We start from the raw sequence: 22,867 nt of genomic DNA, 5'->3' as shown, positions 1-22,867 counted from the left end.
ATCCGTTTCTTCTCGCCTTTGTTTGCTGGACTCCATACATTGTGAACAATGGTGTGTACGTGACGTGAGAAGATATCCATAAAGAAGTGCATGTAAACGGAGAAGTGCCATGTAACGTTATATTACATGTCAGCCCCTGACCTTGTACACATGACTACAGTACAACAGTACACCCCCTCCCACCCAGCACAAGTGTGTGGAAACACGTACAAGTAGACTTGAACTTTCCTACCTTCCCCCGACCTAACGTTAACTTTACAAAGTGGTGAGGAATCACAACAGGTAACAGCTAGGAACAGCAGGTACTTTAGTAACAGATCAGTGTTCTATGTTGACATGCCGTCTTTCTGTAGCTTTTTGAACAGATCTTTGTTTACATCTTGCTTCAACAGTTTAAGATCAAGGTCACATTAATTTCTGTCGTCATCGTCTCTTATTTGAAATGGATGACTTAACTTGATGATCTACAACCTGTGGCACCCCCAGTCACGCAGTATCGTCGTTCATAGGTTTGATTCTACTCTGTCAGGAAATGACACGTTTTGGAGTAGTTCTCAAGGTTTTGGTAGCTAAATGTTGAACGTTTTCATAACATTGTCTTTCTGAACTAGTCAGAAACATGATGCGAAGTCTTGTGGCAGGAAACGTGCACAAAATCGTGAAAAGGCGTCCTCGTTTCCCAGAGTTCGCCGCGCGCTGTGGAATCGAACCCGACACGGAACCCGAATTTTCGAATCTCGTTCCTTTGAACGTTCTACTGAACTGGTTCTCATTTTTCTAGAAGTACACCGTTGGGAAAACATGGGGTGCTTTCGCCTTACCAAATGCTGCTGCTGCAGTCTTCACAGTGCCTCCCTTACTGTCGCAATCATCTATTTGGTAAGAAGTTGTTATTGTTTTCGTACACCCGTAATTAGTATGGTTAACGCATGGACAAAGTATTGGGTAGTAAGTCCAATGTTTATGAGTACAGTTGAATATATTCCGGGGCCAAGAACAACCCTGCCTCTTTGTTTTTACCCTTCCCTTTATTTTCATACAAGGGTTAATTCAATAAGATAAAACATATTCGTTTTATTTTCTGTCTGACTAAGAAGGTTTTACAAAAGTGTTGAGATGATTTTTAATGTTTAACTTGACAGTTTCTAGCCCTGTTGGGAGGCGGGTTCCACGCGTGGGAGCTGTACCGGCACATTGGAACTACCAGTGGTAAGGAAAACACTTCGCTGTTTCTTCTATTCTCCTAATCTTTACTTAAATGATTGTGTTCGTGGTAAACACGTACATGTTTCTTTGTTTGTCTGACCGTATACTTTAGTCATTTGACATAATGTAGTCTGTTATATCTTACATTGGGTTTCTACAATACTTTGAGGGAGAAGAGGGCCTCCAGGCACTTATGACGAGACCCATTTTTATCTTTCTCCCCAAACAGCCGTCGCGTACAATGGCGCCGGGATCGGTGTGATGGGTATGTCTGTTATCCTGGCTATCGTACTGGTGGTGGGTGTAGCTAAGGTAGGTCATCTCTCATCTTCTCAATTTACATGTTCTTGAAAATGATATACAGATGTCAAGTACAAGAATCTTCTCCCATTATAGTTCTTTGAGTGAGCAACATTTGATTACATGTGTGCTAATGCATTATAGACCACAATCTATGAGTTTTCCGGTATTGTAGAAGTTTTCTTCGAGGTAGACTAGATAATTCTAACGCCACGGCCATGACCTTGACCTGTACAGGAGAGGCGGTTCCTGTGTCTGATGTGGGTCCTCTGGGCGTTCATCCACCTGGCCATCGAGATCGCCCTGGGTACTTATGTCGGCGTGGTGTCCATCGGCGGTGCATTCGGCCTGGCTGTTGCGGGAGTCGTGGAACAAATGGTAACTCTTTACAACTGTCTGTGGTAGACAACTAGCATTTCGCAACCTTTCCACGTCTCTTTCATGTATGTTTATCCAGAAGATTTTGTATAGACTTAATGTAGTTCTAGACGAAGCTCGTATTGCACTCCATCTCCCAACCCACTCTCAATAGGAAAGAGAAATTTGTTGCCTCTTGCTGACAGAAACCCAACTCAATACAACCTAAACTGTGTTATATTTGAACAGGTTGGATCCATCATCACTATCGCCCTCATCCCTGCCATCATTACCCTGGCCATTGCTGTCGCCATCATCTTTTTCTTGGTAAGTCACAAGACTTTAGTCATTCAGCGTTGTTTTACTGGAATAATTCACAGGTTCATCAAACTTTCACAAACCACCAAACTACATTCGTCCCCGTCAACATTTGAATGTGTTCTAACGGCGAACGTAAATTTACCGCGCAAATTCGAAGGCATCGAACGTATTCGAATTCGAAAGCATTGGAATGTTGACGGATATGACGTCTTCAGTGACATAGGTGGGCTACTGGTCCGCGAAAATTTGAACTGTTCTCTTGGAAGCGTACATCTCATATTTCGGTTCTTTCATGTGCGCTCACCTTCCTACCTTTCTATGTTCAGTGTTCAGCCTTTGTCAACTCTATTCTAGAGGGAGCCAAACGTTTATTCAAGCGTCTGTCTTGTTCTTTATTTCCTTCTTTTGGCCATTGTTTTCTCTATAGCTAATTTGCAGTTTATCGTGTTATGAAATTACAGATTACACAGATATCCCCATGTCTGATTTGTTCTCTATATATTTCAGATTCCCAGCATCGTAATTGTGTGCTCCTATTACCATGAACTAAGGGACGGGCAGCAGGTAAGCTGGGAGTGTTAACGTGTTCCTACTTACATACAAATCAGCTTTTCAGTCAGTTCTAAGAATATTCGCGGTTACGTTAGAGTGGTTTTCTACGAGTTAGTATAACCTTTTTTCTCATTCTCTACAGGTACAGCCAGTGTGAGAGAAGAAAGGACGTCAAATTTCACTAGTTTTTTGTTTTCTTTTAAATATAGTTCAGAGAAAGTTATGTCAAACACTACTGCAGTGGATATCTATGCATCTGTACACATTACATGACATAAATGAAAATGGAATGTACTAGTATTCAGTCTATTTTCTACAGCAGAGGTACACTAGTGTAAATATTGTTACTTCATAAATTGTAAAATTTTCTCTGATTGAATTATTTAACTTTTATTTATGACTATAGAGTCGTATTGTCCCCTGCTCAACTTGACATTCATCAGCTTATGCCTGTAATAAAACGTTTCAACGCACATGGTGGTTTTAGTCTTGGATTTATTTCTGCTCTAGTGTGTTGAATAAATATATATATACTCTACGTTTATAGGATAGTTTTCAGTAGAAAATGATTCCAATTGACAACATCTATCGGCTTTTGTATTGTAGTTAGTGACTGGAAAGTAGTATGATAGGATATTTGATCAAAGGCACTCAACTCTTGGCTTCGTTACTTGCCCACGCCAGGGTGTGGCCCGGAAATAAAGCCAGGATACAGAGAAAACATGATACTCTATCACACAAGATCCGCCTACAGATAACCAAGCGTCGGCCTTGGCCGAGTTTTGCCCCTTTCCCATGTTACCGAACAATAACTGTCACCGCTAGCGCCCTGTGATCAGCCCTGGACCTGTTCAACGGCATTCCTGAACAGTCCCGTCTTTCACCAGCAAGGTTCGGTCTACACAGGCTGGGATTTCAGGACAACCGAGCTCGAGATTTCTATCTACCGTTATCACAATACTCATCAGTGGCTTGTACGTATTGTTGCCTTGTCATACAATTAGTGTTGATATTGACACAGGTACTGTAGATTCATAACGTATGTTTTTCATACATGTATGTGACTGTGATTTGTGACTTCATATGTATACTCTGAAGGTTAGATTCTTAACGATTTTACAGGATATCTCACCGTTACATGACATTTTTATGGCAAATAGTCTTGCATAAAACACGTTAGTACATACTTTAGTACAGTGCCTACCGTGGGAAGAGGACACATTAAATTTTATAAGATCGTGTCAGGTCATGGCTGAGAGCTGTACTCCCAGTTTGAAAGACAGACGCGATGTAAGGCCGCCGGTAGTCAACTGAGTGGAAAGGACATAGGTCGTTGCCGTTTTCTATTAGTGCTGCAAGATTAAACACGCCAGACGAAGCATTAAAGTAAAGAAACGATTCAACGACATGTAAGTTACTACAGGGGTACAATTGTACATTCTTATTTGTTTTTGGACATTGTAATGGTTGCTCTGATCTGAATAACACACTCTGAGAATATCATATCTATAGTAATGTATATTGGATAAAACGAATGTCGATTCGTGTTGCCTGAACGATGAACTTTTGACACTTGACCTTGACGACTGCTACTTTTCTAGAAACCGCTAGTCGGCGCTGCAGGACCGTCATGTGCTGCATTCGTCTCCGCGCCAGCTGCTGTGGCTGCTGCAGTCTTCGTACAGGATCAATAGTTATCGGGGTCCTACATTTGGTAAAGACCAGTATCGTCCTTTTTTCAGTTATGCAATATTCTTTATATATTACGGTGCATATTTGTCTATAACAACGTGTACTAAGCTATGGACTCTCTTGACAAAGTTTGGGTTTAAAGTAGCGTTACATGTTGCAGGTTCTCTCACTTGTAGCTGGTGGTGACTATGTCTACCGTTGGATTCAGGCCATGGGAAATGGTGGTAAGAAATTGAAAATTCGCTGATATTCATTCCATGAGATTATATAAAGCATGTTTAGCCAATCTAGTAAAAAGTTGAAAGATATTCATCAATTTGCAGGACTTTCTGCCAATAAGGCAGTCTGATTGAAGTTTAGGTACGAAAATTAAAAAGCCTCCTGAGTCCTGATTACAGCTAAACTAAAGTTAATTTAAGTTTGCTGTTTTCCAGTCACTTCCTCTGAAGAGGTGATCATCGGCGTGGCTGTGTTCGGTGTGTCCGTGCTGGCCGCAGTCCTGCTCATTATTGGTGCAGCCCACGTAAGTCAGTAGTGACCTCACGAAGTCAGCAGAGACGTCGCAAAACTTGAAACTCATGACGTCGTAGCCTCTATCAGGCTTCGGGAGACGGCTGGAAAGAGTAGAAATTGGCAAAATAGAGAGATAACATGCCAGAGGAGTTGGTCCGCTAGAGAGTACAATTTTTTCAATACCGCAAACTCTCTAGCGGACTAACTCCCCTGGCATGTTATCTCTCTATTTCTACTCTTTCCAGCGGCCTCCTGAAGCCTGGTAGAAGCTAGTAACGTCACAAAACTAGTCATTTTTGGTTGGTAACTCTATAGTCTAATAATCTGAGTATATAGACTCAATTTAACCCATATGGTTGGCGTTCCTGGCCGAAGTTAACTGTTGTTATTTTTATTCACAGAACAATTCGACCCTATGTCTGATTTGGGTGGTCTGGGCGGGCCTCCATCTGGCCCTTGTGATCGCTTTGGCGATCTACGCAGGAGTGGTGACGTTTGTCCTGGCTGTAACACCAGAGGACACGGTGAGTGAAGATGGGACACTGCCCGAGAGTTCACGAAACACGTGCATGATTTGTTTTCACTTCTATAAAAATCATAACTATAGATCAATATCGTGCATTCCGCACAAATTTTATCCTGGTAATTAGACCATGGGCACAGTGGTCGGTTCATTTGCAACGACTATTCCTATATAGACGCACTAAAACACACCCAACGCACTCAAAACATTTGTAGTAAATGAAAAAAATTAAAAAGCACATAGGAGTCAATACGCTCATTGCGTGTCTCATATGTATGTATAATAACGCTAACCGGGTTTAACTGTAACTAACATCAAACGTTTTTCTCCATAGACTGGATTTATGGGACTCGTACAGATACTGACCATATCCCTTCTGGTTGTCGCCGTTCTCATCATTGCTGTCTTGGTAAGTTAGGCACGATCAAAGTTTGTTTTTTTTTCATTACAAAAAAATGCTTTAAAGTAACAAGTGATTGGAACATTTTTTTTTGTAATTTTGTAATGTTTCCGTCCCCCATACTACGAAGAGAAACTGTTCTGTTTCAGTCGTACGGCATCGTGGTTGTGTGCTCCCACTACCGAGATCTGAAGGAGTCGCCAGAAGTGCGATCAACTCCATACGAGGTGCCGTCCATATTGTACAATTTTACAATACAATAGCAACACTTGGCTGAAAGTAGATACAAATCCTTATTATCAATTTCTTTGTTCAATCGCCCCAGACTTCATCTTCTGTGTATCGATATTGGCATGTTTTGTTCAACTTACCGTATTTCCTTTCTTCTTATAGATGCAGTTTGTGTGACAAGTCACCGAGTAGACAACGACTTGTGTCGCATCTACGAGTACCAAAAGAAAAATTGTAGTTTCATGCTTCATTTTACGAGCAGCTGACCTTAGTTCTGAAGTTTTATCTTCCTTATTGACAACGTTATAGAGCATATGGCAGTAAAATAAAACTAGAACTGTAGCTATTTGATGGCGTAAGTTATTCTAAAGATAGAAAGTTACATCATATATATTCTGCGATGATAAGGTTTGCGATTATCTTAACTAAGGACGGAAATGTGTCATCACGAGTAAGCTAATTTGAGCTATTGGTAGCGGTAGCGTGTCTTTGTTTGCCCTATCCTTAACGTACAATATAAGGATCCAATACAAGCTACGTTTGCGCTTGGATGCTCTCATGAAGATTATACTTTGTCTTGCACTTTATTATGCCTCTGTCTTTATGGTTTCGTGATTTTTCAACGAAAGTAGGTTCAACCTTAACTTGATACACAACACATTTTAGTAACCTTTAGATGGTTACTTATGTATTTGCTCATTTACATCCACTCCACAGAGTTGGATGACATGTTCATGGAAGACCTAAAATTCTTACACAAAACAGTGTGGCTTAAATCCAACCTTCTGTTCCTTGTCGTAACCCTTTGGTGGTTATGTACATAGCGGGAGCTCGGCCAGAGTAAAGTGAAGTAAAGTAAGTAAGTAAATGTACACAGCTGTCAGTGTTGCACTGCAGGAAAGTCCTAAGTGGGGCTGAATCTTTCTTAAATCTGTCCATTTCTGACGGATGCTGTTCCCTAACACTACATCCACCTCACAAAGTCAATATTTGTATATCCATTTTTGTCAAGTCCTGTCACAATAATACTTTGTGTCCGAAAAAAGGTGCTGTATTTTCACCGCAGCTAATCAAGAAAATCATCACTTAAAAGCACCCGGGCTGTTGGGCTGACACCCCTTCTTACTCCTTTTACTTACTAGTACAGAAATACCTGCGTCACTGCAACTGTTGCACTTTATACAGCACGCACAAAGTGCCTACGTCATTGCAAGTGTTGTTGCAGGCCGTGACAAGCATATACTAAGTAGCCCGACGGCATTCTTGGCGGCCTTGGTGCGTAGCGGTGCGCAGCTAGGTAGGGTTTATCTTCCGAGACACACCAAGCTCTACAGGACACCGTCATACTTTCTGAGGTATTTGTCACCATACGCAATTTTCTACATAAGATAGCATGTTTTACAAACGATCGAGCACCATGTTTTTTTCTGCGAATGCGAGCGGCAAGATAAAGCGCGTAGTACTCTAGCTCTATGTTGTCCTTGATCAAGTCCTTTATGTTCACCTGCATAGCTGAGACGCAATGTTGTTTTCTTCTCATTTCAGTGACAATCACGCTGTTAACGTTGTTCTCTTCACTGCCACAGTAACAAGTCTTGTTCTTGATATGTGGCAGTCGCCTTGTAAATAAAGAGTGGAAGTGTGTGTATAGTATTTCTAGCAAAGTTCTGCTCTGTGTGAAGATGTGGTCTACGTACCATAGTGCCACACCCAGACGTTTTCACTGTGTCCATCGTAGCGTGAGGCAGGTGAAAACAGGGGCACCATGGTGAGACAGGTGAAAACTAGAAAGGCCGACATTAATTGCTTTGGCGCAAATTCAGCATGGCGTCACCACATTTTACGACATGGCAGGGAAAGAAGGAGAAATACAAGGGAAAACAATGATATAACTATAGTATGAAGTGACATATAACTAAGAATGCAACAGTTGGATAGCTATCCCCTACATTATTGGTTAGGATTTTTATTTGCATTTATTTGTCCTTGTAATTTGCATATGAAGAGCTCAGTTTTGCCGACCTTGTTAAGTTTAATGGAGCTATAATTACTTGTGAATAATATATGAATTTGTGAATAACCGTGAATAATATGTGAGCCTCGCCCTGCGGCGTTACTGTTGTATCACAGACCTCTGAACACATTTGATCGGGTGCGGCTGTACGACATTGCGTTGTATATCTTGCTTACCAATTTTTGCTTACCAAAATTCGACACTTTCACCCCTTGTTGCACTTTCTTCAGAAATACCTAGGGGCGCTGTGAGACCAATCATGTGCTGCTGTCGGCTCCAGTCCTGCTGTTGCTGTGGCCTCCGCGAAGGGTCGATCGCTGTTGGAATTATCGATTTGGTACACACATTCGAATTCTATGTTTTTCTTTAGTTATGAATATCCGATGAATGTTTATTCTAAAATATTTATAAACATAAAGAGGTAGAAGTATACACTACTAGGTATTATGAATTGGTAATGATTGATTTGCAATTTCTTGTTTCCACTTCACAGATCCTGTCAGCACTAGGACTAGCCTTAGGTGTGTGGCCAATCGCGGCTAGTGGCGGTGCAGGTAAGATGAAATAAAGTATGATTTCTATCCAAGATAAGCGACAAGAACATCAGCTACTCTGAAGATGCAGTTACTGGGGACAGGACACTATTCCAAGCCCCCTTTGAAATATATAGTAAACATATACGATAAGTGTTCAACTATTGCAAACTCATATTGACAGGGTAGTCCAACTTCCAAATTGTCCATTTAGTCCAAAAATGTCATATTTTGGCCAGAGAAAATATAGCCTGGAATCCATCCGTGAACGCTGTGTCTCCGCTATGTCCTCCGCTCTGCCTGAACACCACCAAAAAACAAAAACATGGCATTGCTTATGGATCTCTACCAGGCAGCCAAAACAAGTCTATAAGCCAGTTTTTCAACAAAATAGAAAAAGGAATAACTCTCCAGCTGTCAATGCCAGCATTTATCCACACATACTAAGAAAAAGGATGTTTTCAGTTGGTTTGGATGCGCTCATCAAAGGGGGGGGGGTCTCAGACTGGGCCTTTTGGGCAGGCGCGAAATAGTGACCTTTGTCCTACTCGCTATCATATCAATGTGCAAACACGCGGACTTCTGTTTTCAGTAAAATTCTGCATATTATAAATGTACTATTTAGTTGCTGTTTTTAACGTAGCCCTGAGTCTTGTATCTTCTACTCTAGTCCAAGTCAATCCTTATTCATACGGGACCCTCGGCGTCTATGCTATCTCCATCCTGTTCTCCATCCTGCTGATCCTGGGCGCCGTGAAGGTTGGTAAATCCATTGAAAATGGACACTTCAAAATGGCTTACAGCACACTGAGATTAGCTTTTAATATAAATAATAGTAATCTCTGATTTAGTGTTAGATCTGCAGTATTTTGCGTTTACAAATCTTTATCCTTACCCAAAAATTGTGTTACCTTTTTGCCTTGCTGGTCTTTGGTCATGTGTACGTATTTCTTCGGAATAGTTAAGAGTGATGTGCAACTGTATACGCTTGTTTCGTCATCATTAGTTGAAATATATATCACGATGTCTTTATACTCGACAACAACAGATCACGACTGACAATTCATACTTTGGGAAAGAAATAGATACAATTCGCGTGTGCTTTCTTTCACGAGTTCCGATGTTGTACTCATCGTACTGAACTACAATGTTACAGAACAACGCCTGCCTGTGCCTTGCTTGGATCATCTGGTCGAGCATCTGTTTGGTGCTGAACATCGCCCTGGTGGGATGGATCTGTGTTGTGGCTTGGGGTGTTAATGTGGGTGCTAGTGCCGCCGCAGCAGCGGGGTCTGCCTTTGCAGCCGCACTCGTGAGTACAATAATTATGTGTTCACCAATATGTTGTGAGAGAGAACTGTATACGTAACATAAAAACTGGCGTCCCTGCCGATTAGAAGAAAACAGACAGCCAGAAAAAGTTGTTATGACCCCCCAACCCCAATATCTGCTTGCGAAGGGATACTTAATGGTAGTTTCAACTCATGCATAATTAATGTCGGGTAATTTGCAATTGCTGTCATAACGGTCGGGAGAACAGAGTTTGTGCAGAGTACCATGTACCATGATTTAGACCATTGTTGTTGTTTTCGAAAAGCATTGTTCAAAAACACCAATATTGACAGAGAAAACTCACACAAAAGTACACTAAATTACTAATTACCTTCTTATGCTAATTTGAACACAAATGTTTCCACAGGGTATCGTAGCAGTCAGCCTCTACATCGCGCTCGCTATCCTCGGTGTGATCATCTTTTTCTTGGTAAGTCGTAGAGAAGGAACTGGTAAAGATACTAGCAACAAAACACAGCAGTCAATTGTTGCGCAACATTAAGAGGAATATACAAAACAGCCTATATCGGTACGGTTCTATTTGCCGTTTACGACTTGAGTCTATGATTTTATGTGTTTCAGATCTACGGCATCATAGTCGTCAACTCCTTCCGTCAAGAACTTAATGAGAGCGGTGGCAACCCGGCAGGGTCTTATCCGGTACGATACACCTTCAAGTTTTATTCTTACAAGTATAGCTTAGTCTTACGTCGTGTTGTGGTGCCTTTCTATAGATTACTGTCTCCAAATGAGAACGACAGTTTTTTTAAATGCAACGAAATTAATACAACTCGCTGGCGCCCGTTGAGAGAATGGAGCAAAATATTTATACACAAGGAAAACAAGGTTGGCATCATGATACACCTTACCATTCCAATTGGGCCAGCCTCATTTGTTGTAGTAACTTTTCCTTCTTTACTTTTGCAGATGCAAGCCGTGTGAAAAAAATGCAGCAGCTTCCTGATGACTTTGATCGTCATCGACAAAAGAAGGAAGATGCACGTGGTCTATTTGACCCCCTCTTTCACCAATAACAGCCGCATGTAACTTTGTATAATCTAACAATTAATCGCTTTATCTTGTCCTAGCCAGCGGTGTAAATGAAGGTGTAACCTTTCTGACGTGGATCTCAAAATGTAGACAATCGCGTGCTTGCTGATAAGTTATTGCTGAACAATTTAGTAAGTAATCCTAAAAGTTATATAGTGCTATGGGGTTTGCGAATATCTTAACAAAGGACAGAATTTGTTGTTACTTAGAGCCATATTTGCTTATTCTTGCCGTCTCCTTGAGTCATGTGTAATGTACAATGTAAGGGTCCAATAAAAACTACGTTTGCGTTTGCAGGCTATCTTAATGACTATTATGTTTGCCCCCCACCCCACCCCACCCCCAGGGCAGTCCTAAGTTGGGCTCAGTCTTAATTTTATCCTTTTCTGACGGCTGCTGTTCTCTATTCTCTAACATAACATCCATGTATACATTTTTGCCAAGTCCTGTTTCAGGAAAATGTGTGTCCGACAAGATGTTCTGTATTTTCACTGCAGCTGTTTAAGATTATCATCATTCAGGCTGTTTGGCAGGCACCCTTAACTACTTTTTACATACACAAAATGCCTACGTCATTGCAAGTGCTGCTGCACGTCGTGACAAGCATACTAAGTACATCATGTAGTTGTTTAACCAGTTCGACGACGACATTCTTGGTGGCCTTGGTTTGGTGCGCAGGTAGTATTCATCTTACGAGACACGTCAAGCTCTACAGGACACCGTCCTACTTTCTAACGGTATCTATCTCGATATGACATTTTTTTTACCTGTTTTACAAACGATCGAGCATCATGTTTTATTTCTGCGAATACAGGCGGCAAGATAAAGCGCGTAGTGTTCTATGTTGTTCTTGATCATGTCAACTATGTTCACCCGCATAGCTCAGACGTTTTGTTCTAATTTTAGCGACCATTACGCTGTTGTTCTCTTCAACGCCACAGTAAAATAATCAAGTCTTCTTGATATGTGATAGTTCCCTTGTAAATAAATAGTGAAAGTGTGTGTGTAGTACTAGTATTTCTTTCAAAGTTATAAATGGGTGCTTGGGGTCGTGTGGTACAGTCGGTAGCGCGTTCGGCTCACACACAAGAGGTCGCGGGTTCGAACCCTGCCCATGTCAGCGATCTTGTGCCCTTGGGAACAAACCTTACAGTCCGATCTTAAGCAGGTTGTACTTACATGTTACGGTTATGCGAAACAAACAAATAACAAAATGAGACTCTGCTCGGTGTGAAGAGGTGGTCTACGTGCCACAGTGCCACGCCCAGACGCTTTCATTGTGTCCATCGTAGCGTGAGACATATAACACATATCTGCCCCATCTAGAGTTGATACGTACGATTTTGCCGTAAAACAACGTTATGCATTAGGAAATCGCAACCGCATACTTGTCGATTCCCTTTGGGTAACATTCTTCATAGTGTGTTCTTGTAATTTTCATATGAAGAGCTCAGTTTTGCCGACCTTATTAAGTTTAATGGCGCTATAATTACTTTGTTCACAACCGTGTATAATATGTGAGACTCGCCCTGCGGCTGTGTCACAGACCTCTGAACACGTTTGACCGGGTGTGGCTGTACGACATTGTGCTGTATATTTTTCATACCATTTTTTCGACACCCCTTGTTGCACTTTCTTCAGAAATACCTAGGGGCGCTGTGAGACCAATCATGTGCTGCTGTCGGCTCCAGTCCTGCTGTTGCTGTGGCCTCCGCGAAGGGTCGATCGCTATTGGGATTATCGATTTGGTACATTCGAATTCTCTCTTTTTCTTTATTAGCTCTAGGTTATGAATACCCGTTAATTATAGTCACACATAAAAGCGATTATGAACAATATTAATTTTGCGCATAAACGTTGACCTCCCTGGTGGTTGATATGTATTATACTAATTTGTGTGATCCATATTCAATAAATGTCAATAAGATCTACTATATGAATAAGAGCTACTAAAACAATAACTTGAAAAACACAAAATATCGAGCATGAAGATATATACTATCAGAATGTTATGGCTAATATATTTGTAAACATTAAGAGGTAAAAGTATACACTATAGGTATTATGAATTGGTAATGATTGATTTGTAATTTCTTGTTTCCACTTCACAGATCCTGTCAGCACTAGGGCTAGGCTGGAATGTGTGGCCAATCGCGGCTGGTAGAGGTGTAGGTGAGATGAAAGTCTGATTTCTATCCAAGATAAGCAACAAGAACATCAGCTACCCTGTAGATGCATTTACTCGTTACCATGATGATGATGATGATGATGATGACTGGTTTATTATTCACATAAACATACAGGTTAAAAGTCTGTGGCAGCATAAATGGCTAAATTGACGACTTCTCACAATTTAAAATCTTGAAGAATATTACCATAGAAGAACTTTATTGAAACAACAAAAGTACAGTGATTTACGTAAGGTCTGTAACGGACACAAAAGATTTAACCTACGTACAAGACTATCAATAGACAAACACGCGGACACATCCGTTTTCAGTATAATTCTGCATATTAGAAATGTACTATTTAGTTGCTATTTTTAACGTAACTCTGAGTCTTCTGTCTTCTAAGGTTCAGTGCCATCCTACGAATATTCACTATACGGGATCATCGGCGTCTATGCTATCTCCATCCTGTTCTCCATCCTGCTGATCCTGGGCGCCGTGAAGGTTGGTAATCTCATGGATACTTCAAAATGGCTTTCAGAGATATAGATCATCTCTGATTTAGTATTAGGCATGCAGTATTTTGCGTTTACACATGTTAGGCTTGCCCAGGAGTTACTTTCTTTTAGCTCTTCTGGCCTTTGGTCTTGTGTACTCAATAGTTCGGACTAGTTCAGAATGATGATGATGATGAAACACGGTATACAGCTGAGTTGTTATACACATCAGTATAACAACTCAGCTGTATACCGTGTTTCATCATCATCAGTTCAAATATATACATTGTTCATTTCAAGTCATGTCATGTCATGTCATGTTATGTTATAGAACAACGGCTGCCTGTGCCTTGCTTGGATCATCTGGTCCAGCATCTGTTTGTTCCTGTACATCGTCCTGGCAGTGGCGCTCTGTTTTTTGGCTTGGGGTGTTGGTTTTGCCGGTAGTCTCGTAGCACAATCGTCTGCCCTTGGAGCAGCCGCAATCGTGAGTACAATTATTACCTGTATACACTAATATTCAAACATGTATGTTGGGAGAGAAAACCGTAGCCTTACTGGTGTTCCTTCCGATTAGAAAAACCAGGCAGTAATTTGCAATTGCTGTCATAACGTCCGACTCGGAAGAACAGAGTTTGTGCAGAGTAGACCATTGTTAACTTTATTGTTAACTTTATAGTTGTTGTTTTCGAAAAGCAAGGTTCACGAATAACAATATTGAAAGAGAAAACTCACTCAAAAGTGCCTTCTTATGCTAATCTGACCACAAATGTTTCCACAGGGCGCCTATGGAGTCATTGCTGTCTACATCCCGCTCGCCATCGTCGCTGTGATCATCTTTTTCTTGGTAAGTTTTAGAGAAGGAAATGGTAAAGATACTAGTAACAAAACACAGCAGTCAATTGTTGCGCAACATTAAGAGGAATATACAAAACAGCCTATACCGATTCTATTTGCCGTTTACGACTGGAGTTAATAATTTCATGTGTTTCAGATCTACGGCATCATAGTCGTCAACTCCTTCCGTCAAGAACTTAATGAGAGCGGTGGCTACGCGAGTTCTTACCCGGTACGATACACCTTTACGTTTTACTCTGACGAGTTCTCTATAGCTAAGTCTTGCCTTATTGCGCATTTACTACTTCTAAGGTAAGCCACAGCAAGTGAGAAAAAAGGGAGGCTGTGATGTAAGAGCGACAGTTTTATTCAACGCAAACGCTTATTCCTTCCAACTCGCTGCTCGTTGAGAGTACGAATGAAACGGACATCTATCAGTTTATACACTCGGAGAAACAAGATCCTTCAGTTTTTATCATGAAAGTGAGACCTTCTGTTTGTGTCGGAGGAATAAAAGAATATAGGTGTGCATTAGACAGTGTAGGAGTGACATTGGTTCAAGATTAACGAGTGTGAACCTAGCTATCTGCCAACCACCTTCTCGAATACCTAGCCAAAGCTGTATTGTATCCCAGCCTACAAAAAACTGCATTTCTATTAACACCTCCCAATTCATACATGTATATCTCGCAAAATGTCGGCCATTTCATACTCCACTGCACACGGAAAAGAAATCAAACCCAACAATAACTACAAATGTATATCTAAAGTAGCATTAGCATCACTTATTATCATTCTACTGTTTACTGTTGTTATCGTGTTCTTGCAATTAGCCCTCGGGCATGAATTTGCAATAAACTTTCTTTCTATATTGTATACACATAACTATTCCATCCTTGGGTCAGGTCTAATCGTTACAATGATATTCAATTCTTCACTGTTGCAGATGCAAGCTGTGTGAAGAATTTCGAAATGTACATGCACAACAAGTTTCCTCATGACTTTTGTCGTCACCGACAGAAAGAAGGAAGGCGTTTATACACTTGTGGTTTATTTCGTTCCCTCATATAACTAATACCAACTGCATGCAACTTTGTATAATCAAATAATTAATCGTTTTACAAATATTTAATGATACTGCCCTATCAAATAATTGTTGAACAATATCGATATAATGATATATCATTTATGATTCTAAACGCGAAGTACAGCCTTTAAATACAAAGTGCCTACAGGACTTACCCAACATTAACCAAAGGCGAGGGAAAATCCACCTCACGCAAATGAGTTCAATGACATGTGTGCATTCAGCAATGGCCAGTTGCACCCTAGATTGCGCAACATCGAAAAGTAAAGTTGTACTTTCTGTACACTGTACTTAAGTAACATTTTACAATAAAAATGATAATATAACTCTATGCATCGTTACTATATTAATGTGTGTATCATCTCTTTGTCATTGGAATTAAACTTTCTTTAATTTGGTGCTATTTAATCTAAAGTAGCATGTCTCCTAAAACTTCTTGGTCACAAATACTAGCTTCCACGAATAAACACGTCACTAAGAAGTAGTGATGTCTGATTATGGTGAACGGTGTTGTTTGTGATTATCTTTCCCAAATCTAGTTATATTCATAACCGTGTTTCCCTGTGATTGAGACTTTTTAATGACTAGTTGTTAGTGTTTGTCCCCTAATGTGATGAGTATCGGGTTACCTGACACCTGAAGATTACCTGTGACGTATGAGAACCCGCCATTGTTCACCAAAAACATGGACATCTCAAAATCTAACATTTCAGTCCGCAAAATTATAGATATCTAAAGTTCAAAAAGTTCATTTTTAGTTTTTTTTTGGCTGTTATTGAGTTTTAGTAAAATAAATAAAATTAAAAAGTCCTAAGATAGAAAGTTTAAGATTACTGTAATATTTATAAGAATCCAAAAATCAAACCTTACTTTTGATGGGGCCCCTTAAAATCAGTTGTTTTGGTTCTCGTGAACCCTTTTTAAAATTGGAAATTGATCTCATTTGTAAGCAATGCAAGTGTACACAAATTTAAGCAAAGGCAGTGAAAGAATAACATTTTGACACGTATGACCGGGTGGCAATCGCGAGAAGGTGAACAAAACTATTTATGTTATTTCATTTTGACGAGTAATTCACTTACTGTTAATTTTACCCGTTGCCCACGGGACTCCCGCGCGGCCTTGTATCCTAGCAACCGACCGCGACCGAGGCAACACTTGGATAATCCACAAGCAGATCACGGGGGGGGGGGAGGGGCAACTTGTTACAGGATGGACAACTGTAGTGTCTTGCTCCCAAAGAAATTGATAATTGGAGATTAGAACAATGACGCGTCCTTACAATAAATAAATACCGTAGTGTTGCATGAAAATAATGACGTAAGTCAGTAGGATTACTTCAAGTTCAATAGTCAGGTACGTTGTTGTGACTTCTATAAATGAAGGCTGTTCAAGTTACTCTCCAAGCAGAGGTTTGGGCTTCAAGTAACCTTCTCTGAATAGGCACAGTAGTTTTATATAACCGTTAAAGAGTTAATACAAAGTGTATACAGAGACGTGCCCGTTCGTGTTGTGCAGTTACAAGGTTGGATTCGAGACCGCCGGGCACAGATAACATCAGACGGATTTGGCAAGTCTTCAAATCTTACAGCAGGTGCGATCAGATAGCTGGGCTCTGTTTAGGACGTTTGGAATTCTTCTAGAAAACTGCTTCTTGGTACGTTTCTCTTTTTTATTCAAAATGTAGCAGCGCGGTTTTGCTGTTAGGTATGGTATCCCCGTGACTATCTAGTTCTAAGGCTGACTGGGTTAGGGTTGGCATCAGGCTCGGTTCTGGATAGTCTCCGCGTATCCGAGAACATAGATTTGCCCCAAACACGGTTCTGGCTACGCGTAGACTATCCAAGATCGTGCCTGCGCATGGTTCTGGATAAAGGACAGAAAGGGCGAAAGACATCTTATAGCAGTTTTAAGTTCAATTTTGCTTACAGAACTGCAGGTAAATCATAATAATTTATGGCATCTATTATACTGGGGTAGTGGCCATTATGAAAATGTGGTCACCTCAACGAGACGTTATAACGTTAGTTTGAAACATATTTTTATGGTTTACCACATTTTGGACAGGAGTGATTTAGGAACAGTCTATTTGTGCGGAAGGGGGATAGGACCATTTTTGGTACGGGGGCTGTGGTGAAGCCATTTGCTGCATTTGAAATGTCGGCCTATCTATTTTACTTCTATGTTGACAACATTGCATGATCCCCCCCCCCCTGCAGATTGTGAGGTGCAGGTGTGTGTGCCCGTGACAGGCTCCGAGGTGGAAAAGATGGCCAGCGAACACGGATGCCTGGTGGGTTGTGTAGGCTGTCCCTATGTACTATATCCATGCAATTGTATTGTATTCTTTATTCGCACATAAGGAAATGTTAAAACCCAATATAAAGAAAAAATACATGTGCTGAGGAAGGCAGTTTTGTCTATCCGAAGCCTTCCCCACAACTAAACGTAAACATAGAGGCAGTAACTACCAAAAACTATAAATTGAAATAACAATACTTTGCCGAATCAATGCAACGTGTATCTAGTGGTACATTATTTCCTACACCGTCCACTGTACATCGACGAGCGATTCGATATGTTCCCATATCCTAAAACAATATCCTGCTATTTGAATGTTATTCACATGTTTGGCATACACCACCTTAAGTTGTGTAAATATGGGGCTTTTTTTTCTTTTTTTATTAACACGGAAAAGCACTGTATGGGGGTGGGTGGGTGAAATCTGTAAGAGTATCGAAACACTTGATACTGGATGAAAAATGTTGATATGGAACAGCCCATTTTGTAATGGGGAGGGACTGAAATATGCTGTATTTGCTCCCAAACAAATGTGGGTCTTTCTAGTTTGCTTACCATTTTTGCGACATCAAATTCGACACTTTCACCCCATGTTGTACGTTCTTCAGCAATGCCTTGAGGGCGCTGTGAGGAGAATCATGTGCTGCTGTCGGCTCCAGTCCTGCTGTTGCTGTGGCCTCCGCGAAGGGTCGATCGTTATTGGGATTATCGATTTGGTACATTCGAATTCTGTCTTTTTGTTAATCTCTACATAAAGCTAGTTAATGAAGAGCCTTTGTAGTCACACTTAAAATAGATGATGAAGAATACAAATTTTGCGCATGAAATTTGACGCTCCTTTCATTTGTGTGATCTATACTTTTCTTCGATTATTCAGATACATATTCAATGAATTACTATATATAACAAGCTCTACAATATGAAGTAGAAGCAGTGAAAATGATACTCTGAATAATACAATAAATACATGGCTAGAGCATGAAAATATGTACTGATAAAATGGCTGATCTTAAAAGAATATAGACAACAATTTGGTAGTCATTACGAATTGACAACATGAAGTACTGATTCATAATCCTCAACGTTTCCTCAATACATGTTTTGTAATTAAACGTAACCACATGATATTTCCACTTCACAGATCCTGTCAGCAATTGGAGCGGGCTTGCAAGTGTGGGCAATAGTGGCTGCAATTGCAACCTCCAGTGTCAATGGAGGTAAAATAAACGTTTGTTCTAATTTCTTGAAGAATATCATCTACACTGCTGTAACGTTGTTCTTATATCAATTTACATAAGTCGTGACACTCAGTTCTTTTTAACATAGCTCTAGAGCTTAGTCATGTCTATCTTGTGACCTTTCAGTCGCGGTCAACCCCGTAACGTACGTAACGTTCGGCAACCTGGGCGTCTTTGGTGTCTCTATGGTGTTCTCCATCCTGCTCATTGTCGGTGCCGTAAAGGTTAGTCATCACATTGCCAGTGGAGTGGGTCAGATGATAACGTTCCGAAATGGCTTTCAGCACACCAACGTTAGCTTTGAATAGTCATAATCTCTGCTTTAGTATCAGATGTGCGACAACTCATACTTTTAGCGAGATCCCTTCCCTCATTTCCTATGTTGTGCTCTCCAAGCATAGGTTTACGCTTTAACATTTTTTGACGTGTTTTTATCGGGATATCTTTTTGTACTGGTATATTTTATTACGCCAGCGCTTCTTTCGTAAATGCTGTACTCACCGTATACGTAACTACAATGTTACAGAACAACGCCTGCATGTGCCTTCCTTGGGTCATCTGGTCGAGCATCCGTTTGATATTGCAGATGGCCCTGTTGGCGTTTATCTGTTTAGACACCTTCTATTTCTCTAAACTCGTCGCCTTGACAGCCGCAGGGGTGAGTAAACACACAGTACTATCCAAGCAGGTATTGGGATAGAAACTACTCACTGTCCCTTCCGATTAGACCCCCCCCCCGCCCTCCAACATCTCCTAACATCAGAACAACGACTAACTGATGGTAGTTGACCTGTCCTCCCGATCTCCTCAGCTTACACATAACTAATATAGAGCAATTTGCTGTTACGGTATCGGGGGAGGAGAGGTATATATGTAGGGTACATGAGTACATGAGATACTACAAGTATTGTAGCTTGGTTTTCCTTTTCGTTGTTATCCGAGATTCTGAGCAATGATAAGATGAGTATAAATATTAAGATGAAAGATAAAAGTGACACTCTTAGCAATTTCATGCACATTTCAGATATGTTGATCTGCTCCAAATATTTCGACAGGTCGTTACCGCTGCCCTTTTGCGTGTGTACATCACGATCGGTATCCTTGTTGTGATCATCACTTTTTTGGTGAGTCTTTAAAACCATCTACATGTATATAGTGCCCTGTGTATGTACGATTTGGGGGTGTTTCTCCTGCAACGCATCACACCACACTGACACGCAACTACGCCGCCATAGGGCAAAAAAGTCAAGGGTCTGTGATCTGATTAAGACCTCAAATTATTAGAAAATATTGTGTAAAAAAATGCCAGCAAGACACAACATCTATACGCAATATTAAGAATGGGGCAATATACAAAGATGCATTTTACTGGTGAAGGGCAACTAAAAGTCAAGGTCATAATCGACCACGATGGGTTCAAACCATCATCGTTCCTATCATTGTACTTGTTCTGTTAACGTTTGCCATTTAAGACTTGAGTCTATGATTTCATGTGTTTCAGGTCTACGGCATTTCAGTCGTCGACTCCTTCCGTCAAGAACTTAACGAGAGTGGTGATGACTATGAGTATGAGGGTGGTGATGACTACCCGGCGGGGGCTTACCCGGTACGACACACCTTCAAGTTTTATTTCACCTTATTTTGACAAGTACTGTATAGGTAATTTTTGCCTCGCTTAGTTGTGCCTTTACTTCGAAAGGTATTGAAGAGAAAAACACCTTGGTTTCAGAACGACAGTTTTAATACAACGTCAATGCTTATTCCTTCTAACTCGCAGCCCTTTGATAATATGACTGAAACAGAGAACAATATTGTTCATATGTTATTATCAAAGTATGACTTTCTGTTTGTGTCAGAGGAATCAACGAATACATGTGTGCGCATTAGACAGTGTAGGAGTGACTTAGGTTCGAGATTGGCGAATGTGAACATAGCTATCTGAAAACTATCTTCTTGAATACCAAGCCAAAGCTATATTGCATAGACATATCATACCACATTGCCATTCCATCCTTGGGCCAGCTCCATTTGTTACAATAATATTTCATTCTTCGCCTTTGCAGATGCAAGCCGTGTGAAGAAATGCATCGCTGACAGCAGTACAGAAAGAAGGAAGACGTGTGTGGTTTATTACGTTCCCTCATATAACTAACACCAACTGCATGCAACTTTGTATAATCAAATAATTAATCGTTTTACATATGATACTGCCGTATCAAATAATTGTTGAACAATTTTACCTTACTGGCCTGTTGTATCAATTATGATTAACACAGCGCGAGGCAAGTACAGGGATTTGAAGTGCCCGCAACATTGAACCGTGAATGGTGCGGAAAAATCCACCCCATACATGTAAACTACTTGGTCACAAAATACTAGCTACTCTCCAAGTTGTGGGGAATGATCGTTACCTTTTTAAATATGGCCATTTTTTTGTCCTGATCCCCGTCGGTGGCTAATGGAGCTTCTCTGGCTAATGGATACTGGCTGGCCAATTTGATACTGTCTTTTTGCCACCGATAGGGATCTGCTTGGAGATTAATACTAGCATGCACGAATAAACACGTCACCAAGAAGTGGCGATGTCTGATTATGGTCCAAGGTGTTGTTTGTGGCTGTATTTTCCAAATCCGGTTATGTTCATAACCGTGTTTCACTGCGATTGAGACTTTTTAAGTACTATTTCTGCCGTTTACTTGGGAAAAGACTGAGAGTTGGATTCTATCTGCAACTGTAGAATGGTACCGTCCATTGTAAGACAACACCTGTTTGTTGTCTAGGGGAAGACGCAATGCAACATTTCTTTATACTTTTTTGAGAGAATTGTGGCTATTTAATACGCTTCTGTTTGCAAATACATGTAGTCTGTAGGTACGAAACACGACGGGGGCCCGTAGGGGGTAAGAAAATATGACAATGGTTGAAATCAAATGATTCTCTGGCCCAATCAGACTCTTTGTTTTGAGACAAGGATTATCTTCTACTCAGGGAGGATTACAACAGATTTGGGGCGAACCAATGCAGACACTTTTTATTCAGTTCTGTTGCATGCTCTGTATAATAAAGAAAGATATTCAATGGACAAATCTATAACGCGCTTAAATTGTTCTACTGGGAATGTCTGGGAATGTCTGGGATTCCACCCCACAGTTGTTAGTGGTTTGTCCCCTAATGTCATGAGTATCGGGTTACCTGACACCTGAAGATGACCTGTGACGTATGAGAACACGCCATTGGTCACTCAAAACATGGACAGGCCAAAGTAACATTTCAGTCCGCAAAACCTTACTCACTGAAACTTTTCTGTGAGTTTTGGGCAGCCTCGCAATGATTTAGTACGCAAGATTGACAGTTTGGTTGTAGGACTAATGAAAATTCTTGAGTTTGTTTTTGTTGTTGAGACAGTTTCTACCCCGGAGGCGGGCGGGCGCAGTCAGCCTTGTTCAACCGCATTCCAAATCCCTCCACGGCTCCACGCTTCAGTACCCACAGGTAAGGAGGCGCACATTCGGCACGCAGGATTCGTACCTGGCTGTGGCGTTACCAACAGACCGACCAAGAACCACCACATTCCAACCGCATGGATAAAGAAGTTCAACTTTTGTACAATCAACTACATGTAACTTGTTACTGAGAACAAATTTATGGGACAGCCAATGCGTTATAAGATACATACACTTTTTATCTATCTCTTGAACACATCACTGTGAGCTAA

At 40.8% G+C, this 22,867-nt stretch overlaps 3 protein-coding genes and 2 long non-coding RNA genes across 5 annotated transcripts; all 5 read left to right on the top strand.

Moving 5' to 3' along the window:
• Window positions 1-286: 286 nt before the first annotated feature.
• On the top strand, window positions 287-3,203 carry LOC109479807. Its single transcript, XM_019781826.1, has 8 exons — window positions 287-302; window positions 782-879; window positions 1,143-1,209; window positions 1,436-1,518; window positions 1,744-1,884; window positions 2,113-2,190; window positions 2,692-2,748; window positions 2,879-3,203. Exons 2-8 carry the CDS (start codon window positions 802-804, stop codon window positions 2,891-2,893), a joined length of 519 nt encoding a protein of 172 aa, XP_019637385.1. The 5' UTR covers window positions 287-302; window positions 782-801; the 3' UTR covers window positions 2,894-3,203.
• A 381-nt stretch (window positions 3,204-3,584) lies between these two features.
• On the top strand, window positions 3,585-6,272 carry LOC109479652. Its single transcript, XM_019781639.1, has 8 exons — window positions 3,585-3,710; window positions 4,338-4,450; window positions 4,589-4,652; window positions 4,863-4,951; window positions 5,343-5,465; window positions 5,799-5,873; window positions 6,014-6,091; window positions 6,258-6,272. Exons 2-8 carry the CDS (start codon window positions 4,367-4,369, stop codon window positions 6,270-6,272), a joined length of 528 nt encoding a protein of 175 aa, XP_019637198.1. The 5' UTR covers window positions 3,585-3,710; window positions 4,338-4,366.
• A 1,018-nt stretch (window positions 6,273-7,290) lies between these two features.
• LOC109479806 lies at window positions 7,291-11,320 on the top strand. The gene is made up of 8 exons (XM_019781825.1): window positions 7,291-7,450; window positions 8,340-8,446; window positions 8,603-8,663; window positions 9,313-9,401; window positions 9,799-9,954; window positions 10,342-10,404; window positions 10,557-10,634; window positions 10,902-11,320. Exons 2-8 carry the CDS (start codon window positions 8,369-8,371, stop codon window positions 10,914-10,916), a joined length of 540 nt encoding a protein of 179 aa, XP_019637384.1. The 5' UTR covers window positions 7,291-7,450; window positions 8,340-8,368; the 3' UTR covers window positions 10,917-11,320.
• A 116-nt stretch (window positions 11,321-11,436) lies between these two features.
• Window positions 11,437-13,236, top strand: LOC109479818. The gene is made up of 3 exons (XR_002140800.1): window positions 11,437-11,761; window positions 12,666-12,772; window positions 13,136-13,236. It is a non-coding gene; the product is annotated as an uncharacterized LOC109479818 (long non-coding RNA).
• Window positions 13,237-13,405: 169 nt separating this feature from the next.
• LOC109479819 lies at window positions 13,406-14,517 on the top strand. The gene is made up of 3 exons (XR_002140801.1): window positions 13,406-13,696; window positions 14,021-14,176; window positions 14,471-14,517. It is a non-coding gene; the product is annotated as an uncharacterized LOC109479819 (long non-coding RNA).
• The last annotated feature ends 8,350 nt before the right edge of the window (window positions 14,518-22,867 follow it).

This window comes from Branchiostoma belcheri, unplaced genomic scaffold, assembly GCF_001625305.1.
Source record: "Branchiostoma belcheri isolate BF01 breed outbred unplaced genomic scaffold, Haploidv18h27 scaffold5, whole genome shotgun sequence".
NCBI classification, from domain to species: Eukaryota; Metazoa; Chordata; class Leptocardii; order Amphioxiformes; family Branchiostomatidae; genus Branchiostoma; species Branchiostoma belcheri.
Note: the sequence above shows the minus strand (reverse complement) of the source record. Positions and strands in the feature narration are given on the sequence as shown.

What these genes read in the sequence shown, in the direction of transcription:
- LOC109479807 (XM_019781826.1), top strand. Translation starts at nt 802, where the DNA reads ATGGGGTGCTTTCGCCTTACCAAATGCTGCTGCTGCAGTCTTCACAGT. An exon ending in TGGTGGTGGGTGTAGCTAAG is followed by an intron (nt 1,519 to 1,743) that starts GTAGGTCATCTC and finishes TGACCTGTACAG; the next exon opens with GAGAGGCGGTTCCTGTGTCT. An exon ending in CGGGAGTCGTGGAACAAATG is followed by an intron (nt 1,885 to 2,112) that starts GTAACTCTTTAC and finishes ATATTTGAACAG; the next exon opens with GTTGGATCCATCATCACTAT.
- LOC109479652 (XM_019781639.1), top strand. Translation starts at nt 4,367, where the DNA reads ATGTGCTGCATTCGTCTCCGCGCCAGCTGCTGTGGCTGCTGCAGTCTT. An exon ending in CTGTAACACCAGAGGACACG is followed by an intron (nt 5,466 to 5,798) that starts GTGAGTGAAGAT and finishes TTTTCTCCATAG; the next exon opens with ACTGGATTTATGGGACTCGT. An exon ending in TTCTCATCATTGCTGTCTTG is followed by an intron (nt 5,874 to 6,013) that starts GTAAGTTAGGCA and finishes GTTCTGTTTCAG; the next exon opens with TCGTACGGCATCGTGGTTGT.
- LOC109479806 (XM_019781825.1), top strand. Translation starts at nt 8,369, where the DNA reads ATGTGCTGCTGTCGGCTCCAGTCCTGCTGTTGCTGTGGCCTCCGCGAA. An exon ending in CTGTTGGAATTATCGATTTG is followed by an intron (nt 8,447 to 8,602) that starts GTACACACATTC and finishes TCCACTTCACAG; the next exon opens with ATCCTGTCAGCACTAGGACT. An exon ending in CGCGGCTAGTGGCGGTGCAG is followed by an intron (nt 8,664 to 9,312) that starts GTAAGATGAAAT and finishes CTTCTACTCTAG; the next exon opens with TCCAAGTCAATCCTTATTCA.